At 37.2% G+C, this 19,173-nt stretch overlaps 1 protein-coding gene across 1 annotated transcript; it reads left to right on the top strand.

Moving 5' to 3' along the window:
* The first annotated feature begins 8,974 nt into the window (after positions 1 to 8,974).
* LOC131149426 (putative phytosulfokines 6) lies at positions 8,975 to 9,930 on the top strand. The gene is made up of 3 exons (XM_058099855.1): positions 8,975 to 9,228; positions 9,306 to 9,385; positions 9,520 to 9,930. The coding sequence occupies exons 1-3, from the start codon at positions 9,132 to 9,134 to the stop codon at positions 9,670 to 9,672; spliced, it is 330 nt and encodes a 109-aa protein (XP_057955838.1). The 5' UTR covers positions 8,975 to 9,131; the 3' UTR covers positions 9,673 to 9,930.
* The last annotated feature ends 9,243 nt before the right edge of the window (positions 9,931 to 19,173 follow it).

Below are 19,173 nucleotides of genomic sequence, written 5' to 3'. Positions count from 1 at the left end.
TTTAGTGACGAAACTATTAGTGACGGATAAAATTTCGTCACTAAAAGTAGGTATTAGTGACTGTTTTGGTAACCGTCACTAATACGGCACTATTAGTGACAGATTAGAAACCATCACTAATAGTTTCGTCACTAAAACCTGAAAATATAGCGAGAAACCATTTTTCCTACAAAAATTATCTCAAAAAAATATTAGCAACGATTTCTACGGTATTAGTGACGAATTAAATCCGTCACTAAAAGACATTTATTAGTGATGGTTAAATAACCGTCACTACTACTATTTAAAAAAATAAAAAAAAAATTGTTCAGAGTATTAGCGATGAATATAAAGATTCGTCACTATTAGCCTCTTATTAGTGATGGATTTGAGAACTATCACTAATACTTCATTTATTTAAAAAAAAATTTAGTTTAGAGTATTAGTGACGAATCTTCAGATTTGTCACTATTAACCCCTTATTAGTGACGGGTTTGGGAACCATCACTAATACTTCTTTTATTAAAAAAATAGAAAAAAATTTAGTTCAGAGTATTAGTGACGAATGTGAAGATTCGTCACTATTAGCCCCTTATTAGTGACAGATTTGAGAACCGTCACTAATATTTCCTTTTTTTAAAAAAAAGTAAAAATTTTTATTTTAGTGTATTAGTGACAAATATACATATTCGTCACTATTGGCCTATTATTAGTGACGGGTTTGAGAACCGTCACTAATACTTGCCTTATTTAAAAGAAATTAAAAAACAAATTCAGACTATTAGTAACGAATTTGTATATTCGTCACTATTAGCCCCTTATTAGTGATGGATTTTATAACCGTCACTAATACTTCACTTATTTAAAAAAAATAAAAAAAAAATTTGTTTCAGACTATTATTGATGATTATACAAATTCGTTACTATTGAACCCTTATTAGTGACGGATTTGAGAATCGTCACTAATCAATCCCTTATTTTTTAAAAAAAATGAATTTTATTAAACATTATTAGCGACGAATTTTAAGATTCGTCACTAATAGTTTTACACTAAAAAGCCGCACGCGGGTTCCCCAATCTAGCTTTCCCTCCAAGCCTCCTCATTTCCCTCCACTCTCAATCTCTCAATCTCTCCATGTCTCTTCATCTCTTCGATCTCTCTCTCAGTATGTCCATCTCTCAATCTCTCCATCTGTCTTCATCTCTCTCAATCTCTTTATCTCTCTTCATCTCTCCGATGTATGTCCATCTCCATTCCTCCCCACCGGCACTGACGCTCAGATCTATCCCTGTCGCCTTCGCCAAGGAGATCAACCGCCGGAGGCCTTCAAGGTATATTCTCATTCTCTCCGCTCTCTCTCCGCTCTCTCTCTCTCTCTCTCTCTCTCTCTCACACACACACACACACACACACACACACACACTTTTAGTCTCTCCATATCTCTCAACCTCTCTGGTCCCTCTCTCTCAGTCTCGCCATCTCTTTGTCGCCTCCGCTGAGGCTCCGGGTCTATCCCCGTCGCCTTCACTGAGGAGATCAACCGCCGGAAGCCTTCTAGCCTTCAAGCAGGTATGTTTTGATTGCACATGAATTGATGTCCTTATGTTGTAAGGAAAAAAGGTAAGTTTGGGAAGCTAAAGCTACAGTGGGTAAAAAACTTGTTCAAGGTTGGGCCAAGTAATGTTATTACTTCAATGCCCGGCAATGAAGTTTAGTGCTTTTGTTTTTGGCTTCTGTTTTTTTCTAATTTTCTTCAATGGTGGACCTGTTTTTAGTTCTTTCTATGTTTGAAGTTCAGGATTTACAACGCTTTCTTAATGCCATGCTAAGCTTATCGAATTTGTTGCGTGATGGTGTTGATATGAGTATTTTAAAAATGTGTTATGCAAAAGAAGGTTTGAAATTGCCAAAACTAAGCTAAAAAGAATAAATTCTTGTGATAATTAGGGTTTTTGCTAAAGATGTAATATGTTTTATATTCCCTGAATTTGTTTTTTTCTTTTCTAGGTTTACTGTAATGATTATCTGAGCAACTATCTTATTTGTATCTACTTTAACAAGACTAATGTTGCTACGATTACATTATAATATTCGAGATTACAATAAATTGATCGATGATGGGGGTGCATCATGATTTCAGAACAAGGAATAGCACATTAACTCTTCCATGAAAACCATCTGGCTTGGTTGCGCTACGATTTAGTTTTCGCCCCCCAGGATTTCGTTTCTTTTAGGCGTGGAGCAGTGCAAAGGCACCTTTTATGTGGTAGGTGATCGAAGGGGACAGGTTGATGCGCTGTATACTCCGGTGTCCGAGCCGTATTTTGTGTTGGGTTACTTTGTGCCGGAGGGCCTCGAGTGGCCTTTGTCCGTGTCCTTGTCGGAGCAATTAGCCCAGACATGCTTTAATCGGTTTGATTGAAGGGAATTAGTAAATACTAGGGGGGAAAGAGGAGTGAACGTGCGCATTGCCATACTAGAGAGGTCAATGTAGGCTTAGGTCATTCAAAGAACTTCATTTATTGTTTTTGGGTTCTAGAAGAGCCTCATAAAATTCTCCATTGGCCGATCCGAATCATTGAAAATATTAGAAACAACTTGGCTAAGAGTGAAAATGTGAAAAGGCATAAGTTGGAAGAGACTTAATAACCTCAGAGGAAGCATTATCCTCATAATTATTTAAATTAGTAGGCTCGCATCTTCTATCATAAGTTCATGGTCCAAGTCCCTAATGAATAATATACGACACGGACTCATATTTCCACTGTGTTCTTGCAGCTATGGATATTCCTGAAGTGAAGTGAGACATGTACTAACTTAAGTCCGGGAAGTTTTTATTCTCATGATGGTGCATGCTATCTCAAATGTCGCGCTGCACCTCGGCGGTGAAAAAAGCAGGGGATGTGGATGGGCATGCTAGTAGGGGATAAGTGCTCGTGTACCGGGAAGTCTGGATAAGCTTATTGGAACATAGCAGTACAGGTTCTTAGAAAATAATGCTAATTCTTACAAACAACATGCGGCCAAAAAATTTGCGTGAAAAATTTTCCCAAAAAATCATGTCAACGATAAGGATAGTAAAATGAATGTTAAAGGAATAACGTGGGTGAGTGGAGCATCCCCATTCATGCCTGGAGCATAAGACAGGGGACAAAAGAAGGTCGGAGTCAAGTTGGCAATGCAAGGCACAGTTGTATATGGAATTATGATAATATGCAAAAGGCGAAGTGCACGATGTTCAATTGGGTATTTATTATTGAGTTTTTTTACTTGAGCATCATTGGCAGGAATCAAAGTCCTGTCTCCGAGGCAAAGAGTGGTTTCACAATGCAGTGGTTTGCACTCCTACTTCCTGATAGACAAAACTGGGCCTACATTGTGCGATTCACCTGGGTGCCAACCGTGTGCATTATATACCGGGCGCTTGGGAATGTATTTTACAAAGAGTGGAGGCAGCGATAGCCAGCTAGTCCGGGGCTACGGAAGACCAAACTTGTATATGCTAGGTCGTGCTGTATGTATAGATAAGCTATGCGCACGCCGGGGATTAGCTAGGTTCTCCCGAAATTGAATGGTATGCTCTGCGATGCTAGCGGTGCCGCGTCATGGGTTGTGCAGGTTGGCAAGGGCCTGCAAATTACGCCTGGGCAAAGGCAGCGAAGCGAAAGGGAGAGCATAGAGGAAACATGACTCCTAGTTGAGGCCCGCCTAGTTTAAGTCGTCGCCTCAGGGTAAGGCTAGGGGCACAGCGGGCCCGCGAGGACCAACGTATCTGAGGGTTCCAAAATTGGTGGGGTGGGGGGGTAGGATGCAACGGAGGAAGAAGAAGACAAAATTAAATAATTAAAAATAAGAAAGTTGGAAAACAAATTAAAACCGCTGGTACGCAACCTAGCTTATCACGGCAACAGATGGACTCAATTAGACATAAATTTATTAAGTGGAAGATTATGTAGAAGGACAAACTAAACCTGCATGCCTAAAAGTAATCAACTATTTGAAAGGTCGTAAGACACACGCAGAGAACCCTGATTGTAAAATATCGTTTTCATTAGACTATTCCTGTTTACACGCAATGACTTCAAATCTATCGACACAAAAAAAATACAAGATAAAACAACCTCCATAACTAAAGGGTCGCAATCGGAAGAGATAACTTATGTTTGCCACTATGAGTATGAATAGAAGCAAAGTTCTCGATGGGTTGATTGCGCTGCGTTGGCAGTGTTCTAGATTTTGTTCGCTACTCAGTTGTGTGGGGTGGGCTAAGTGAGTTGTTTGGCTGCTCCACTGGTGTATAGTGCACCTTGGTTGGTTGTCCTGTTTGGGCTTCTCCCTGCACTTTTTAGCCACTGCGTAGGGCCGGCCTACGGGAGATAGCCGGGGGTGTCTAGGTAAAAAAAGAAGAAGAACAGGACAAAAGGCACGCGGGTGGACCAATGGCAAAGTAGGGTAAAAGGGGAAGTCACCGCCAGCAGAGGAAGAGAGTGGTAGGAAGAGGGGGGGGGGGTAGCGCCAGGGGGAGGCAAGCCCGGGCAGCCCGTCACGGAGAGGCGACCGGGCAAGGGTGCAACGGGAGGGGAAAGAGGGGAACGCCGTGGTGAGCGGGAAATATGAGAGGATTTGTTTCATTATGGAGATCCGAACTGAACAAAGGGGGGAAGAGCAGGAGGAGGAAATGGGGACAAGTGAGGAGGGCGAGAAGTAGGGTCAGGGATGATACGGAACGTGCACGCGTCCCGCCAGCGTGGAGACGAAGTGGTGGGAAGGGCACGCTCTAAAGGGAGAAGGCGCGGGGGGCAGAACACATACGCGGTCAGGGCAGGCCAGACCACAGCGGCGGAGTACTACGGCCGGCGAGGGTGTGATCGGGGGGGGAAGGGGGACATGGATGTGTTGTTGAATCTAAGAAACACTGGGGGGGGAAGGGGAAGAATGGGGAGCTGACTCGAAGGGATGGAGAAGGTGGGAGACGGGGGGAAGAGGGTGAAAGGGGTGGGGGGAGCCGACAGATCGGGAGAGGTCGGGGGGAAGGGAAGGGGAGGGAAGGGGGGGAAGGGGGAAGGAGGGACAAGAGGGGGAGGAAGGAGGGGGGGGGCAAGGGAGGGGAGGCCGAAAAGAGAGGAGAGACGGGTGAGAGAAAAGGGAGACGGAAAAAAAAGGAGAGTAAGAGGGGGGAAGGGGGCTACTGAGGAGTGAAAGGATTCAAAGTCGGCACGATAGGCATACATTGGTGACGAATTTTGTAGTCGTCACGAAGCCAGACCAAAATTATGACGAATTTGAATCCGCTACGAAGGCCAGGATGAATCCCGACGCAATTTTGTAATTCCGGCACTATACCCTACTATTAGTGAAAATGTTGAGTGAGCCGTAGATGTTCTAGAATTTATAGTGGACGGTATTAGGGTTTTAGTGACGGTTATTAGTCTGTCACTAATACTCCATTATTAGACGAAATATTTAATTCGTCACAGGAAAGTTAGTAGGCGTTAACGGTACATATGACACGTTTTATTACCAAAATCGTCACTAATACGCATTAAATTCGTCATTAATATTAGGTGACGATTTATGCGTATTAGTGATGGAGGGGTCCGCACTAATACCCATACAGGTTTTTTGTAGTGATGCATGGATCTCGCATCAATTCTCTTTGAACGTTCTTTTCCCGTTATATCCAAAGGCTTCACACGCCAACGGCTTGTCGATTTCTTTATGTAGGCTTTTGTCATATCGCGAGACGCTTAGATACGTCTTACCCCAATTTTCTGTTTCCTTCGCGTAACCCCCCACTCCGTCATATACACCTTTAAGGCGCTTGTCTATACAGGAAGCCACCGGGGGAAGGCGGGGGCATGACCGTTTTGGGGGCGCTCGAACACCCCTCTACGGGTCGTACCTCACTTCCTGCCGCCAAATCTGATTTGCATGAGGGGCGAAACAACACAATTGGGACAGCATCTGTGAACCTGAGACTATCTGGCAATAAATTTACCTCTCCCAACACACAGTAGCACTCTCCTTCATCTTGTAGCCCTAGTGAATACGGTTAAGCCGAGCATATTGTCCTGTTCCCTGATATCAACCAAACTTCGTGGCTAGAATTTGTAAACAATCAGGCCTATACATGTGCATTAGAAGACTGGGAAGAAATAACCATTGAGGGGCCAAGGATGGTTCCTACTTCAAATTGAAATCCTTTTCTATCAAAAAAGACGAAACAGAAACCTAGCCAAAAGCCTTCCTTCACAAGACCATCAATGAAGAAAATCTCGTTCATTATTTATCTAAACCAGTACGTGAAAATCATCCATGAAATTAACAGAAGGAATCTCCAAAAGGCCCCAAGACTATGATATTCAAATGAATAACATCAATGGATGGCCTAGAGCGCAAAAATTTCAAAACTAACGCAAACCGGAAGTCTTTTGTCACCTTCTTCATCTCAACCTCAGAGAAAATGAATCCAATATCTCCATATACATCGATAGGATATCTCATGGCTAGTTTAAAAGAGGAAGACGATGGGTTAACAACATGAGAACGTGATACTACATGGGTATATGACAAAAGTCCTGAACCAACTTTCGAAAGAGGCCCCACTGGTGGAGGACCCACTAGAGGGTCGACGGGCACCGCCATCGTAGGCGCCTAACTTAAGCGAAACCCTAGACTATGCAATGGTTGAAGAGAGACATACTTGATTAAGTAATTCAATGTCTTGGAGATTTGACAAGCGGCGAGATGGATGAATCAAAAAGACAAAAGAAGTTTGAGATGCATCCATTGACTTGCGAGAGTGCAGTGGCACGAACAGCTCAGTGCTAGTAGCGAGGGGGAGGGGAGAGTGCACGGCAGTGACGACAGGGTAGGAAGAGTGCAGAAGTGGCGGCGGACGGCGGAGATGGGAGAACGCAGCAGCGGCGCTAGGGGAGGAGAGATGCACGATGGTGACAGCAGGGTAGGAAGAGTGCAGAAGCTGCGGCGGACGGCAGAGAGGGGAGAACGTGGTGGCGGCGCCGGGGGAGGAGAGAATGTTGCGGCACGATGAGGGTAGGAAGAGTGCAGAAGCGGCCGCGACGAGATGGGCGAATCAATCGTTCAGGATTCATCCTCATCGTGATCATATATATATATATATATATATATATAATATCTTATATTAATTAATTAATTAATTACTAATTTAATTTATTTTAATAATAATAAAAAATATTTTTTTAAAGACTTTTTACTCTAATTATGTATATATTTTTGAAATCGTTAGAGTAATGTCTTAAAGGGAAATCAAACTCGTGTTTTTAGGATCAACAAAGTCACGAGCTGCACTTCTAACTTAATAAAATAGTTTTGTAAAGCCATTGTTGCCCTATGCACGTACAATGCCTGCAGCCTTCTCATTGTAAGATGGGTAAATAGATTAAATTAAACCATGCATGTTTTCTAATCAGACTAGCGTGAGGCTAGCAGACCAACATCTTACAAACGTTCATTCAAACTCAATTCCCAATATATATATATATATATATATATATATATATATATATATATATATATATACTTTCTAAAGAATAGATATCGATCTGTCTTCACAGAATATAGATCTGATTTTTCTTAATAATCCATGCACATGCATGCAATTGTGTGTGTATGTGTGTGTGCTTGTGTGTGTGAGGGAGAGAGAGATTGGTGGTAAGATGGCACACTGATCAAGCATTAAGGACAGAAGACAAGCGCAGAGAGAGAGAGAGAGAGAGAGAGAGAGAGAGAGATTGGTGGTAAGATGGCACGCTGATCAAGCAGTAAGGACAGAAGACAATGGCAGAAGGTGGTGCATCGTCTGACACCACTGAGGAATGAGGATAGTGCTGGCGTGGCCACTATACTCACCCATGCAGGCAGACCAGTTGGCTTACAATATGTAATATACTCACCCATGCAGGCAGACCAGTTGGCTTACAATATGTAACCAATGCGTGGGATGCCATTTCAATCTAATTGAATTTATACTTGTGTTTTTCTGAATAAAGTTTTTTACTCACCCCTAAATAAATGTCTTCTCATGGGTTATTTATTTATTTTGATGATTCAGAATTTCAAACAAATCCTTCATACTCATTTAGAACACATGAAATCAGGAAATGAAATACATCTTTTGTAACTTAGTAATCAAATCATAATTGAGGAATCATACTTAAAATTTGAAATCATCAAAGTCAAATTTTTTCTTTATCATTTAAACAGACTAATTAACTTATAATAATTTTTTAAATAGTTTATAGAGTTAATTTCTTCACACAACAAACAATTTCTTCAATTTAATTAGATATTATCATCAATAAGTTATTACAACATTAGGGACTTTAGTTTTGATATATTCTTACCTTCTAAAAAGAAGTGGTAAGGTTTTAAATTAAGGTTTCATGGGAAGAGGATCTACCTAAGAGTGGAATTAATTTAAGTAAATATTTGCCTTTTTTTTATTGAAGCTATTGGTGTAGGCTTGTTTCAAATTAAATTATATGAGCTTTAGAAAAATAATGAGCATAATAATTTGTCATTGTTATTTTTGTAAAAATATAATAAATGTTAGGTATCTATTAACTAGTTGTATATGAGATTACTGCCACGTGTAAGATCACTATAAAAGGCAAAGCATGTGATTGTGGCAAATAGCTGTCAGCAAGCGCAAAAGGTTGACTTGTAGATGCTGTCCAACACCATTGCTGTATTGCATTGATTTTTTGGATTTTTGGGACTTTGCTTAGACCACCATTGCATGTGACAATGGCTTAGCACTCTCTCTCTCTCTCTCTCTCTCTCTCTCTCTCTCTCTCTCTCCGCAGACGCAGGTACAAACACATACATCATGCATGCACTAGTGGCTAGCTGCGGGTGGCGGGGGGGTGGCTGTGAGGTGATAATGGGCTTGGCCCACCCAACCCAACTCATCATGCATAGAGCCATTCTAGCTAACTCCCTTTACGGGGAGCTACGCATTTATCTCGTGACTTACTGTGGCCCTAGCTAGTTTTCACTTCCATGTATTTATATTCCAGCATCCATTCCCCATTCTTCACCCCTGTATACACCCTCTCTCTCTCTCTCTCTCTCTCTCTCTCTCAGCTGTGTATTTGAAGGTGAAGCAATGAAGCAATATCAATTTCGTCCTCTTATTCTCTTTCTATTCCTAATTATTTCAGCTGGAAAAACATCAGCCCGTTTCCCACCAACCAAACAAACAGGTAACCAATCGACTCAGTCATCATTATCATCAACTTATCTTCGATGTCCAAGTACTTAGATTTTATCATCCTTGCAGGGTCAGAGGGGGTGAAGCTCAACGAAACAACCGGTGGAAATTCTGATCATGTAGAGATTGAAGACAACGATTCTTCAGGGGTATGCTTCTTCTTCTTCTTCTTCCTCTTCTTCTTCTTCTTCTTCTTCTTCTTCTTCTTCTAATTAGCAAATGAATCTGACTTTATTGATCTTCGATAACAACACTCTGCATGCGTGTGGTGGTTTTGGAACAGTTGCAGCAGCTGATGGGAGGGGAGGAAGATTGTGGGAGTGGAGATGAGGAATGCTTGAAGAGAAGGGTTGTGGCAGAGGCTCACTTGGACTACATCTACACCCAGGGACGTCGTAAACCCACAAGGACTCCTACTACTACTACTTCCCCTTAGATATATTGCATGCACACTTCCCAGCTGGGTTCCATCTTCAACTCAACCTATCCCTATAATATTATATATATATATATATATATATGCTATGCTTGTCTCGATCTGCACGTTTTCTTAACCATCTACTATAGTACTACTACTAACGTATAGTTTGATCGAATACTTCCATTAGCTTGCAACTTGGGTGTGCATTAATTGTCTCTCTCTCTATATATATATACACACATACAACCGTGTGCGTTACATTTGACTCTTAAATGTCTATCAATAATTTCTTTCTAGATGATGACCATTTAATCTACAAAGATTGTTGATGCCCATAATCGCACTTTGCTATTGATGAAGGGATTACTTAATGAAAGATTTCAAAGCACTATGTGCGCACTTGTGTGGACAGAGGGATTTTTTTTCCTAGTATCATATCATGGTTTCTGAAGTCCTTAATTTCAATTAATGACGATTTAAGGGTGATGTCTGAGGTCAATTGAAATGCTTGGAGCCCCAAAAAACTCAAACTCAAGCTGGAACATCTATCATGGGAGAGATTTGCCTCTTCAGGAGTGGGGCAGCAGTATAAAGTAAAAACTATTATTGCAGTCGGGGTAAGTAAAAATTTCAATGAGAGACGTTTAATTAATTCCTACCCAACAAAAATGGATCCAAAAATCATATATAAAAGGAAAGCCATGCAGACACTTGTGAATCCTGGTAGGTGAAATTGGGATTAATGGACATTAAAGCAGTTAATTAAGCAGACAGTTGGGAAGCTATGCTCAGTCAATTTGGCAACCATTGCAGCAGTTTCCACTGCATTTATTAATCTTGCCTAGTGAAAGTTTCAACGCTCTTCACTCTATGCCACCTAGTCTCTCTTATGGGTGTGGTATTAATGGTTACATAATAAGCTAGCAATCAATTCTCTTATATATATAGACATACTAACAATTTTTTTAAATAGTACGCTTCCAAAAGGGTATGCACTCACCTCAGCTATTACTCCCCTCGATCTGCTTCTCAAAGTAAGAGAATTCCTGAGGCTGGGGTGGTGTTTGGGAGTGGAGATGTTGAGGTTTTAAGTGGTGTTTGTATGAATTTTGCAAAAGTTTAATTTAATTTATTATTATTATTCAAATCTGTTCAATTTTAAATTTTAAATTTGAATATTATGTTTCCAAACACAGAGTGAAGGTACGCCATGACAAGGAATCCCCACTATAATTTTGAAAAAAAAAAAAAGAAAAAAAAAAAAGAAGAAGAAGAAAAGAACAGATGGAGCAATTGACTGAGTGCCATGCAAAATAAATTGGATTAAACAAAGAAAGCAAGAGAAGTACTTAATGAATCCATTTTGATTATTTTTGTTAATATAACACAAGTTGAGTAATTTGATCATTAAAGGAATTAATATCTAATTTTTTTTTCCAATCATTTGATGCCAGAATTAAGCATGACTACTATCTCTTTATCTGAGAGTTTTGAAATTGAAAAAGAGAAAGTAGAAAAGCATCCGCCTGTGTACATCTCATTTTGTCCGGAGCATATAGAACATAATTTGGATAAATATCCATTAATACAATAAAAAAAATATAAAAAAATAAAAAATATAATGAAAAATAAAATTTTTACATGGAAAATAAAAAATAATAGAAAATTTAAAAAGGGATCTAGTGGGCCAACTTCTCCATGCATGCACCTGCACACACACATTCAAGAGAATTTCAGTTAGGAAATCAGAATTAAAAACTAATTGATTTTTAAATTTAATTAACATATCAATTTTAATTTACAAATTAGTTTTAAGTTTGATTGATTAATTTAAAATTGATTGGTCAATCAAATTTTAAGCAAAGTTCTTTCTTTAACCTGTAAATAGTGAGTTGCACAAGGAGAAACAGACAGACAAGAAAAACAGGAATACCTCATTGAAATCAAGAAAGAATTGGATACTGAGATTGAAAAAAAAAAAATGAAAGATTGAAAGATTGAGATCAAAAAGAGGCTAGAGGATTGGCATTAGGGTCTATCTTTACAGAGCTTAGGATTTTAGATTGAGAACAAGAGGTACGAGCTGGGGAGAAATAGATAAGAAGAGGCACAGGTAGCAATAAAAAAATAAAATAAAATAAAGGAAAAGAAGAAGGAATTGAACATGTATTTCATGATTTATTTAAATGCATGATCTATTTTTCTTAAAGTTGACAAAGTGCATGATTAGATAGTTATGGTGTGATCCCAAGAGGAGAGGTGAATTGGGTTTTAAAAATATTTGACTAAATTAAAATTACACCAATTCACTACAAATCATATCTCATTCAAAATATAATCGTGTATGTAAAATGATTAAGCTATGTGTGCTGACATACACGTGTGGAACATATCTCATTTAATTTAAATGTGTGCATGCAAAATAATTATAACCATAAATGAACAAGCATACACATACTGAATTTAAAGTGCAAAAGTTAAATGAGATAGAAAAAGAGAGACACACATTTGTTATCGAGGTTTGTCCAATACTGCCTACGTCCCCGCCTTGGACATACCTTCCAAGGATTACACTAACCTGCTCACTTAAACGGGCGAAGCAAAGGCTGTTTACACTTTTCTTACAAGGCGGAGACTCCCCAACTCAATTGTAGGATTGAGCCATAACCAGTACTCCTTATGGGGCGGAGTTTCCCTAGCTCAAATTATAGGGCTGAGTTACAACCAGTTCTCTTTACGAGGTAGAGACACCTTGGTTCACTTTCCAAGCAAAACCAAGTCATACACCTTTTGACAGGAAGGTGCACCTCCTAACTCAATTACCCAGGCTGAGCTAAACTGGTTTCTCCTTATGGGGTGGAGTCTCCCCGGCTCAATCTCAGGCTGAGCCAAACCGTTACAAATAAATTTTTTTACAAATGAATGCTTTTAAAAATAAGCAGAGATGTGCACATTGAAAGCTCTAAAATGTATTCTAGTATGATATGAAATTAGGCTCAGTAAAGTAAGAGTATATTTCTCAAAATAATTTTGCTATTTTTAGAAATAAAGTATATGATAAAAAATTTCAAAGATTTGAACCCAATAAAATTTCTCCAAACAATACTTTTCAATAAAAATGTAGGAGAACTTAGGATTTTGCTTTCAAGAGCTTTTTGTACATAATGATAATGATGATCTTTGAGTAAAAATATGTATATGAAAATAAGTGCTCAAAGATTCAAAAGCAGCAAGATGTTTCTCCAGAAATATTTATCAAGAAGAAATATATGGAGAAACACAAGCTTTACTCTCTAAAGATGATTTTCAAAAATGAAGAGTTAAATGAGAGTAATTGCTATGGATGAAGAAATAAATGCCCTAAAATAAATTCCCTCTTTCCAATAAGATTTTTCAAAAGAATGAGTGAAAGAGAGTAGGAGAGAGTATAAAGATTTACCCCAAAAAGATTTTTAAAAAAGAATGAGTATGGGGGAACTTTGATTAAAAATAACCCAACATATTTTAGAGAATTTCTTGGCTAATCAAAGTTGCTAATAAAGCTTATGGAAGGAGTATATATAGAATTTTGGAATTTTTTATCATTGAGGGAGAGGGTATTTTAGAATTTGTTTAATTGAAAATTAAACTTGTTTAGTGCTGGAAAAATGGTCAAAACTGAGAGGTTCGGTGGACTGAACAAAGTGTCGATCGACTGAGTTTAGGTGATTTCCAACCCTTCGTGGATTCAATTGGCTAGCCACAAGGGCCGGTTGACTGAGCCTTTGAAGGTCGGTTGATTGATCACTACAAAAAAAACTAGATTTTAGTGACGAAAGTATTAGTAACGGATTCAATTTCATCACTAAAAATGGGTATTAGTGATCGTTTTTAAGAACCGTCACTAATAGTGTAAGCATTAGTGACAGTTTTAGTAACTGTCACTAATACAACACTATTAGTGATGGTTTTAAAATGTCACCAATAATTTCGTCACTAAAAATCAGTTTTCTCGCTCAAACTATCATAGGAAGCCATTTTTCACGTAGAAATTATCCAATGAAAACATTAGCGACGATTCTTGGGTTATTAGAGACGAATTGAATTCGTCACTAATAGTGACGATTAAGTGTAACTACTAGTCATTATTAATAAATAAAAATAATTTATTTAATACTATTAGTGACGGTTTAGAAAATTCGTCACTGATAGTCAATTAGTAGTGACGGTTTTGTAAACTGTCACTAATAGTTTTTTTTTTATTTAAAAAATATGAAAATAATTTATTTAGCACTACTAGTACTGATGATTCAGAGAATTTGTCACTAATAGCCGGTTAGTAGTGACCGTTTTTTAAACCATCACTAATAGTTTTTAATTTAAAGAATATAAAATTATTTAACGCTATTAGTGACGGTACATAGGATTTGTCACTAATAGCCAGTTATTAGTGACGATTTTTGAAACCGTCACTAATAGTTTTTTTATTTTAAAAATATGAAAATAATTTATTTAACACTATTAGTGACGGTTCAAAGGATTCGTCACTAATAGCCAGTTATTAGTGACAATTTTTGAAACCGTCACTAATAGTTTTTTTATTTAAAAAAATATGAAAATAATTTATTTAACACTATTAGTGACGGTTCAGGGGATTTGTCACTAATAGCCAATTATTAGTAACGGTTTTGTAAACTGTCACTAATAGTTGTTTATTTAAAAAAATATGAAAATAATTTGTCTAACACTATTAATAATGGTTCAGAGGATTCGTCACTAATAGCCAGTTATTAGTGATTGTTTTGGAAATCGTCTGTTGAGTTAGGTGTAATCCCAAGAAGGGGGTGAATTGGGTATTTTCAAATTCTTTGACTCTATTTACCTTTTAATCCCTACTTGTATATTTAGCAAACCAATTTCAGGGATTTATAACAAAACCAAATTCAATTTACCAATGAGTTCTTAATTACTCAATTAATTGTGTGCAAGGTTATTCCACCCACACATGCAATACGTCCAATTTAAATATAATGCTGAAAGTAAATAGTAAAGGGAAGAGAGAAGACAAACATGATTTTTATGAGGTTCAGCCAACTGGGCCTACATCCTCACCTTGAGCAACTACTCAAAGATTTTATTAAATCCCTGCTCCTTAAATTGGGACGGAGCTTCCCTTACAATCCGCTACCTACAAGAGGTACAGCTCCCTCCTACTCCACTGCTTACAAGAGATACGACTTTCTCCTCAAACTCCGGTTCACACACTGAACCATGTACACAATAGAATCTGTAAAAACATTAAAAAATGCTTCCAAACAAAAGCTCATGAGTACAATTCAAATTTCTAATACATTAACATATGATAAAATCTGAAGCTCAGAATGTATAAAACGATATAATTGTTTATGTATGATATGCTTTAACACACAAACCCCTTTTATCAATTCTCCTAAAAATGTTTGTATAAAAACAATGCTTTGGAGATCTTAGGTTAGATCCTTGAATATAAAGATAACTTTGTAGATTGCAAAGATGTTACACCCACTTCGTAAAAAATTATTTCATGAAATATTTCAATCTCAATGATATTTCAATCTCAATGTGATCTAGGTAATATTTGACTTGATGTATATGTATATGTATATGTATCTCTAAGATGATAATACCAAAGATCAACACTCTTACTATATAATTTTTTGAAAATATCCTTTAATATATATTTAAAGTTGCAAACATAAATGATCTTCAAATAAGTAGATTTGTTATATTGAAAATATCAACTCTCACTTGAATCAAAAGTGTTTAATCAATACCTAAAGTTCTTCTCAAGTGGTAATCTTCTTAATGAAATGATTTTCTAGATGCACACACAAGATTAACTTCTTAAAAAGAATTCGAAAGTAGATTTTGCAATTATATACTCTATGAAAAATGGATATCAACAAGTAGATCAGATTGTATAAGAAAAACTCTATCCAACTAACTCTTAATAAAAACATGATTTATCAAACCTCAATACCCGAATGAAGAACCAAATGAGTAACTGAGTTCCACTTAGATATTCTGAGTAGATTTGCCCAACGTAGATGAATGTAGAGTGACAAGCAAACAATTGTTTATCAATCAACATAAGTTCCTCTATTCTCTTTCAATATGATGTGTTCTTCTCTTCTTGTGTGTCTTAGCTAACGTATTAGGGTTTAGATATTCAGAATTTATAGTATATTACCCTTAGAATTGACCTCAACCATTGGATCAATGAGATAGCTCGTGAGTTCTATTAATAAAAATTAAAATTTTAAGTTTTCCTACAAGTTCAGACGACTAAGGTCAAGAGCCCAGACGATTGAAGTCATTTTATCTTTCGAAAAAAAATAGCCTGGACACAGGGTCAGACAACCGAGGTCAAGTTCAGACGACCGAAGTGTCAAGTTCATACGGTCGAAGTGCTTCTGCCAGTTTCTGTTTTTCACCCATAAAACTTCAGATGACCGAGCTTATTCTTCAGACGTCTGAGGAAATTTTTCAATCAACTGAACTTAAAGTTCAGTCAACCGAAGTCCCCAATTTTGTATATTTTCTTTCCGGTTCAGAAATCTATTTTACTTTTTTTCTTGGCTCTTTTATAAAAACATTTTTCAGGGTTTTGATTTTATTTCTAAGTCCATGAATGTCCCCTAATGATGTTCATGAAATGCATGAGTCCTAAAATCACTATAAGGTATATGTTGAGCCTCAAATTAAATCATACGAAAATGTAAATACATAAGGTCTAAGTACCCATTCCCAAGATGTGCTTGAATTTTGCCGCCTGTATCTTGGTTCTCGTATTCTTTGAGTTTCATGGATCTTACCAAGATATGTAAGTTTTACTTTAAGGCTTCCATGACTCGTTATCCTTCTGTGCACGCTTAATATAAGTCTTATTCACAAACTCAATGCACAGATCAAATACCAAGTGATTTGTCATTATCAAAACCGAATTAGACTCGTAAAGTCAACAATCTCCCCCTTTTTTATAATGACAAATGCACTAGCAAAAATATATATAATGGGTTTTGCCAAACAAGGCTCCCCCTCAATTAATGCATCAAATATTCAATGAATGACAATATGCTCATGATGTTTCAACAATTTTTGTTATTATACTTCCCCCCCCCCTTTTGCACAATTAGTTTTGCCAACAGTTTTTGCTCCTGATATTTCTCCCCAACACCAAGTTTTAATTTTTCAATTTCTCTTATTTATGCTTTTTGTCCTAATTTTTATTATTTTTGCTCCTAATTTTCTCCCCATTTTGGCATAAAAAAAAAGGTGTAAAATAATAAAACATTAGTAGACGTACCCTTATGTTTTTCTCCCCTTATAAATCTTAAGATTTTAAACGTGTTCAATCATTAGTTTCAAAAAAAAAAAAACCTTCTCATGCTTTTTGGCATCAACTGTCCCTCGTACTAACGCATAAATTTCAAAGATTACATGAGGATACCAAATGTTGATTAAATGTTATGTCGAATTATTGATACCAATTGTGGATTAATGCAATACCGAACATTTGATTATTATGATACCAAGTGATTACATCGTAAGTGACATTGCTCCCCCTGAATTATATCATCTAACATAATTCTAGACAACCTCTCGACTTTGCATGAGACCTAATTCATGCCTAATTTGGATAAACCTATCCTCCGCAAGTGGTTTCATGAATATACTTGCCCATTGTTCATCCGTGCATACAAACTCAAGTGTTACATCCCCTTTTTGTACATGATCATGAAGAAAGTGATGTCATATCTCTATATGCTTAGTTCGTGAATGTAGTATAGGATTCTTCGAGATGTTAATTGCACTCATATTATCGCATCTTATAGGAATTGTTTCATAACTTAATCCAAAATACTTCAGTTGTTGCTTCATGTATAGTGTTTGAGCACAACAACTACCTACCGCTATGTATTCAGCCTCAGCTATGCAAAGAACTACTGAATCTTGTTTCTTGGAAAACCAAGAGACTAATGAATTTCCTAAGAAATGACAAGTACCACTTGTGCTCTTCCTATCCACTTTGCTACCCGCAAAATCAGCATCTGAATAGCTGAGAATCTCAAAAGATGTGTACTTAGGATGTCGTAATCCAATTTCCACTGTTCCTATTAGGTATTCAAGTATTCGTTTAACTGCTAAAAAATGTGACTCTTTTGGGTAGACTGAAATCTTGCGCACGAACATACGCTAAACATTATATCAGGTCTACTGGCAGTCAGGTATAATAAGCTACCAATCATTCCACGATAAAGTTTGACATCTATTGGTATACCTTGTTTATCTTTGTCTAATTTCAATGAAGTGTTCATAGGTGTACCTAGTATTTTTCCATCTTCCATATTAAACTTTCTGAGTAGGTCTCTAATATACTTTGATTGATTTATGAATATTCCATGTTTTGCTTGTTTGACCTGAAGTCTTAGGAAGAAATTTAGTTCACCCATCATGCTCATCTCAAATTCATTTTGCATGGTATTGGCAAATTCATCGCACAGTTCTTTATTCGTAGCTCCAAATATTATGTCGTCTACATATACTTGCACTAGGAGAATATCTTCTTTCTTAGTCTTTATGAATAGAGCTGTATCAATCTTTCCTCTTATAAACCCATTTTCTAATAGAAACCCGCTTAGCCTTTCATGCCAAGCTCTAGGAGCTTGCTTTAAACTGTACAAGACTTTTGTTAGTTTATAAACATGATCTAGATTCTTATGGTTTCAAAACCTGGAGGTTGTTCTACATACACTTCTTCATTTATGTAACCATTTAAAAATGCGTTTTTGACATCCATTTGATATAACTTGAAATCCTTAAAAGCTGCATATGCTAAAACCATTCAAATGGCTTCCATTCTAGCTATAGGTGCAAATGTTTCTTCAAAATCTATACCTTCTTCTTGATTATATCCTTGAGCTACTAATCTAGCCTTGTTTCTCACAACTACTCCATGTTCATCTTTCTTATTCTTATATATACATTTGGTTCCTATGATTGATTTATTCTCATGTCTGGGAACTAGTGTCCATACGCTATTCCTCTGAAACTGATTTAACTCTTCTTGCAAGGACAACACCCAAGATTCATCCTCTATAGCATCACTCACATTCTTAGGTTCTTATTGAGATAGAAATGCAAAATGACTCATCATATTCCTAAGAGAGGATCAAGTGGCTACTCCATGTAATGGATCACCAATTATTTGATCTATGGGATGATTCTTTATATATTTCCATTCTCTAGGTGGTTCATTAACCTCATTTTTAGTTTGATCAATTTCAATGGATGGTTCCTTATGTTCATTTTTCTTTTATGAGTCATTCTTAATGGATAGTTCTTCAAATTCCTTGTTTAATTCAATTTCATCTTCATCAGTTCTTTTGGAGAAGGGATTTGATTCATCGAACACTACATGAATAGATTCTATGACTGTCAATGTTCGTTTGTTATATACTCTATAGGCTTTACTATCTAATGCATACCCTAAGAAGA

This window comes from Malania oleifera, chromosome 2, assembly GCF_029873635.1.
Source record: "Malania oleifera isolate guangnan ecotype guangnan chromosome 2, ASM2987363v1, whole genome shotgun sequence".
Lineage (NCBI taxonomy): Eukaryota > Viridiplantae > Streptophyta > Magnoliopsida > Santalales > Ximeniaceae > Malania > Malania oleifera.
The sequence above is the reverse complement of the archived record's forward strand: the minus strand, read 5'-3'. Positions and strand labels throughout refer to the sequence as shown.

What these genes read in the sequence shown, in the direction of transcription:
- LOC131149426 (XM_058099855.1), top strand. Translation starts at nt 9,132, where the DNA reads ATGAAGCAATATCAATTTCGTCCTCTTATTCTCTTTCTATTCCTAATT. An exon ending in CCCACCAACCAAACAAACAG is followed by an intron (nt 9,229 to 9,305) that starts GTAACCAATCGA and finishes TCATCCTTGCAG; the next exon opens with GGTCAGAGGGGGTGAAGCTC. An exon ending in AAGACAACGATTCTTCAGGG is followed by an intron (nt 9,386 to 9,519) that starts GTATGCTTCTTC and finishes GTTTTGGAACAG; the next exon opens with TTGCAGCAGCTGATGGGAGG.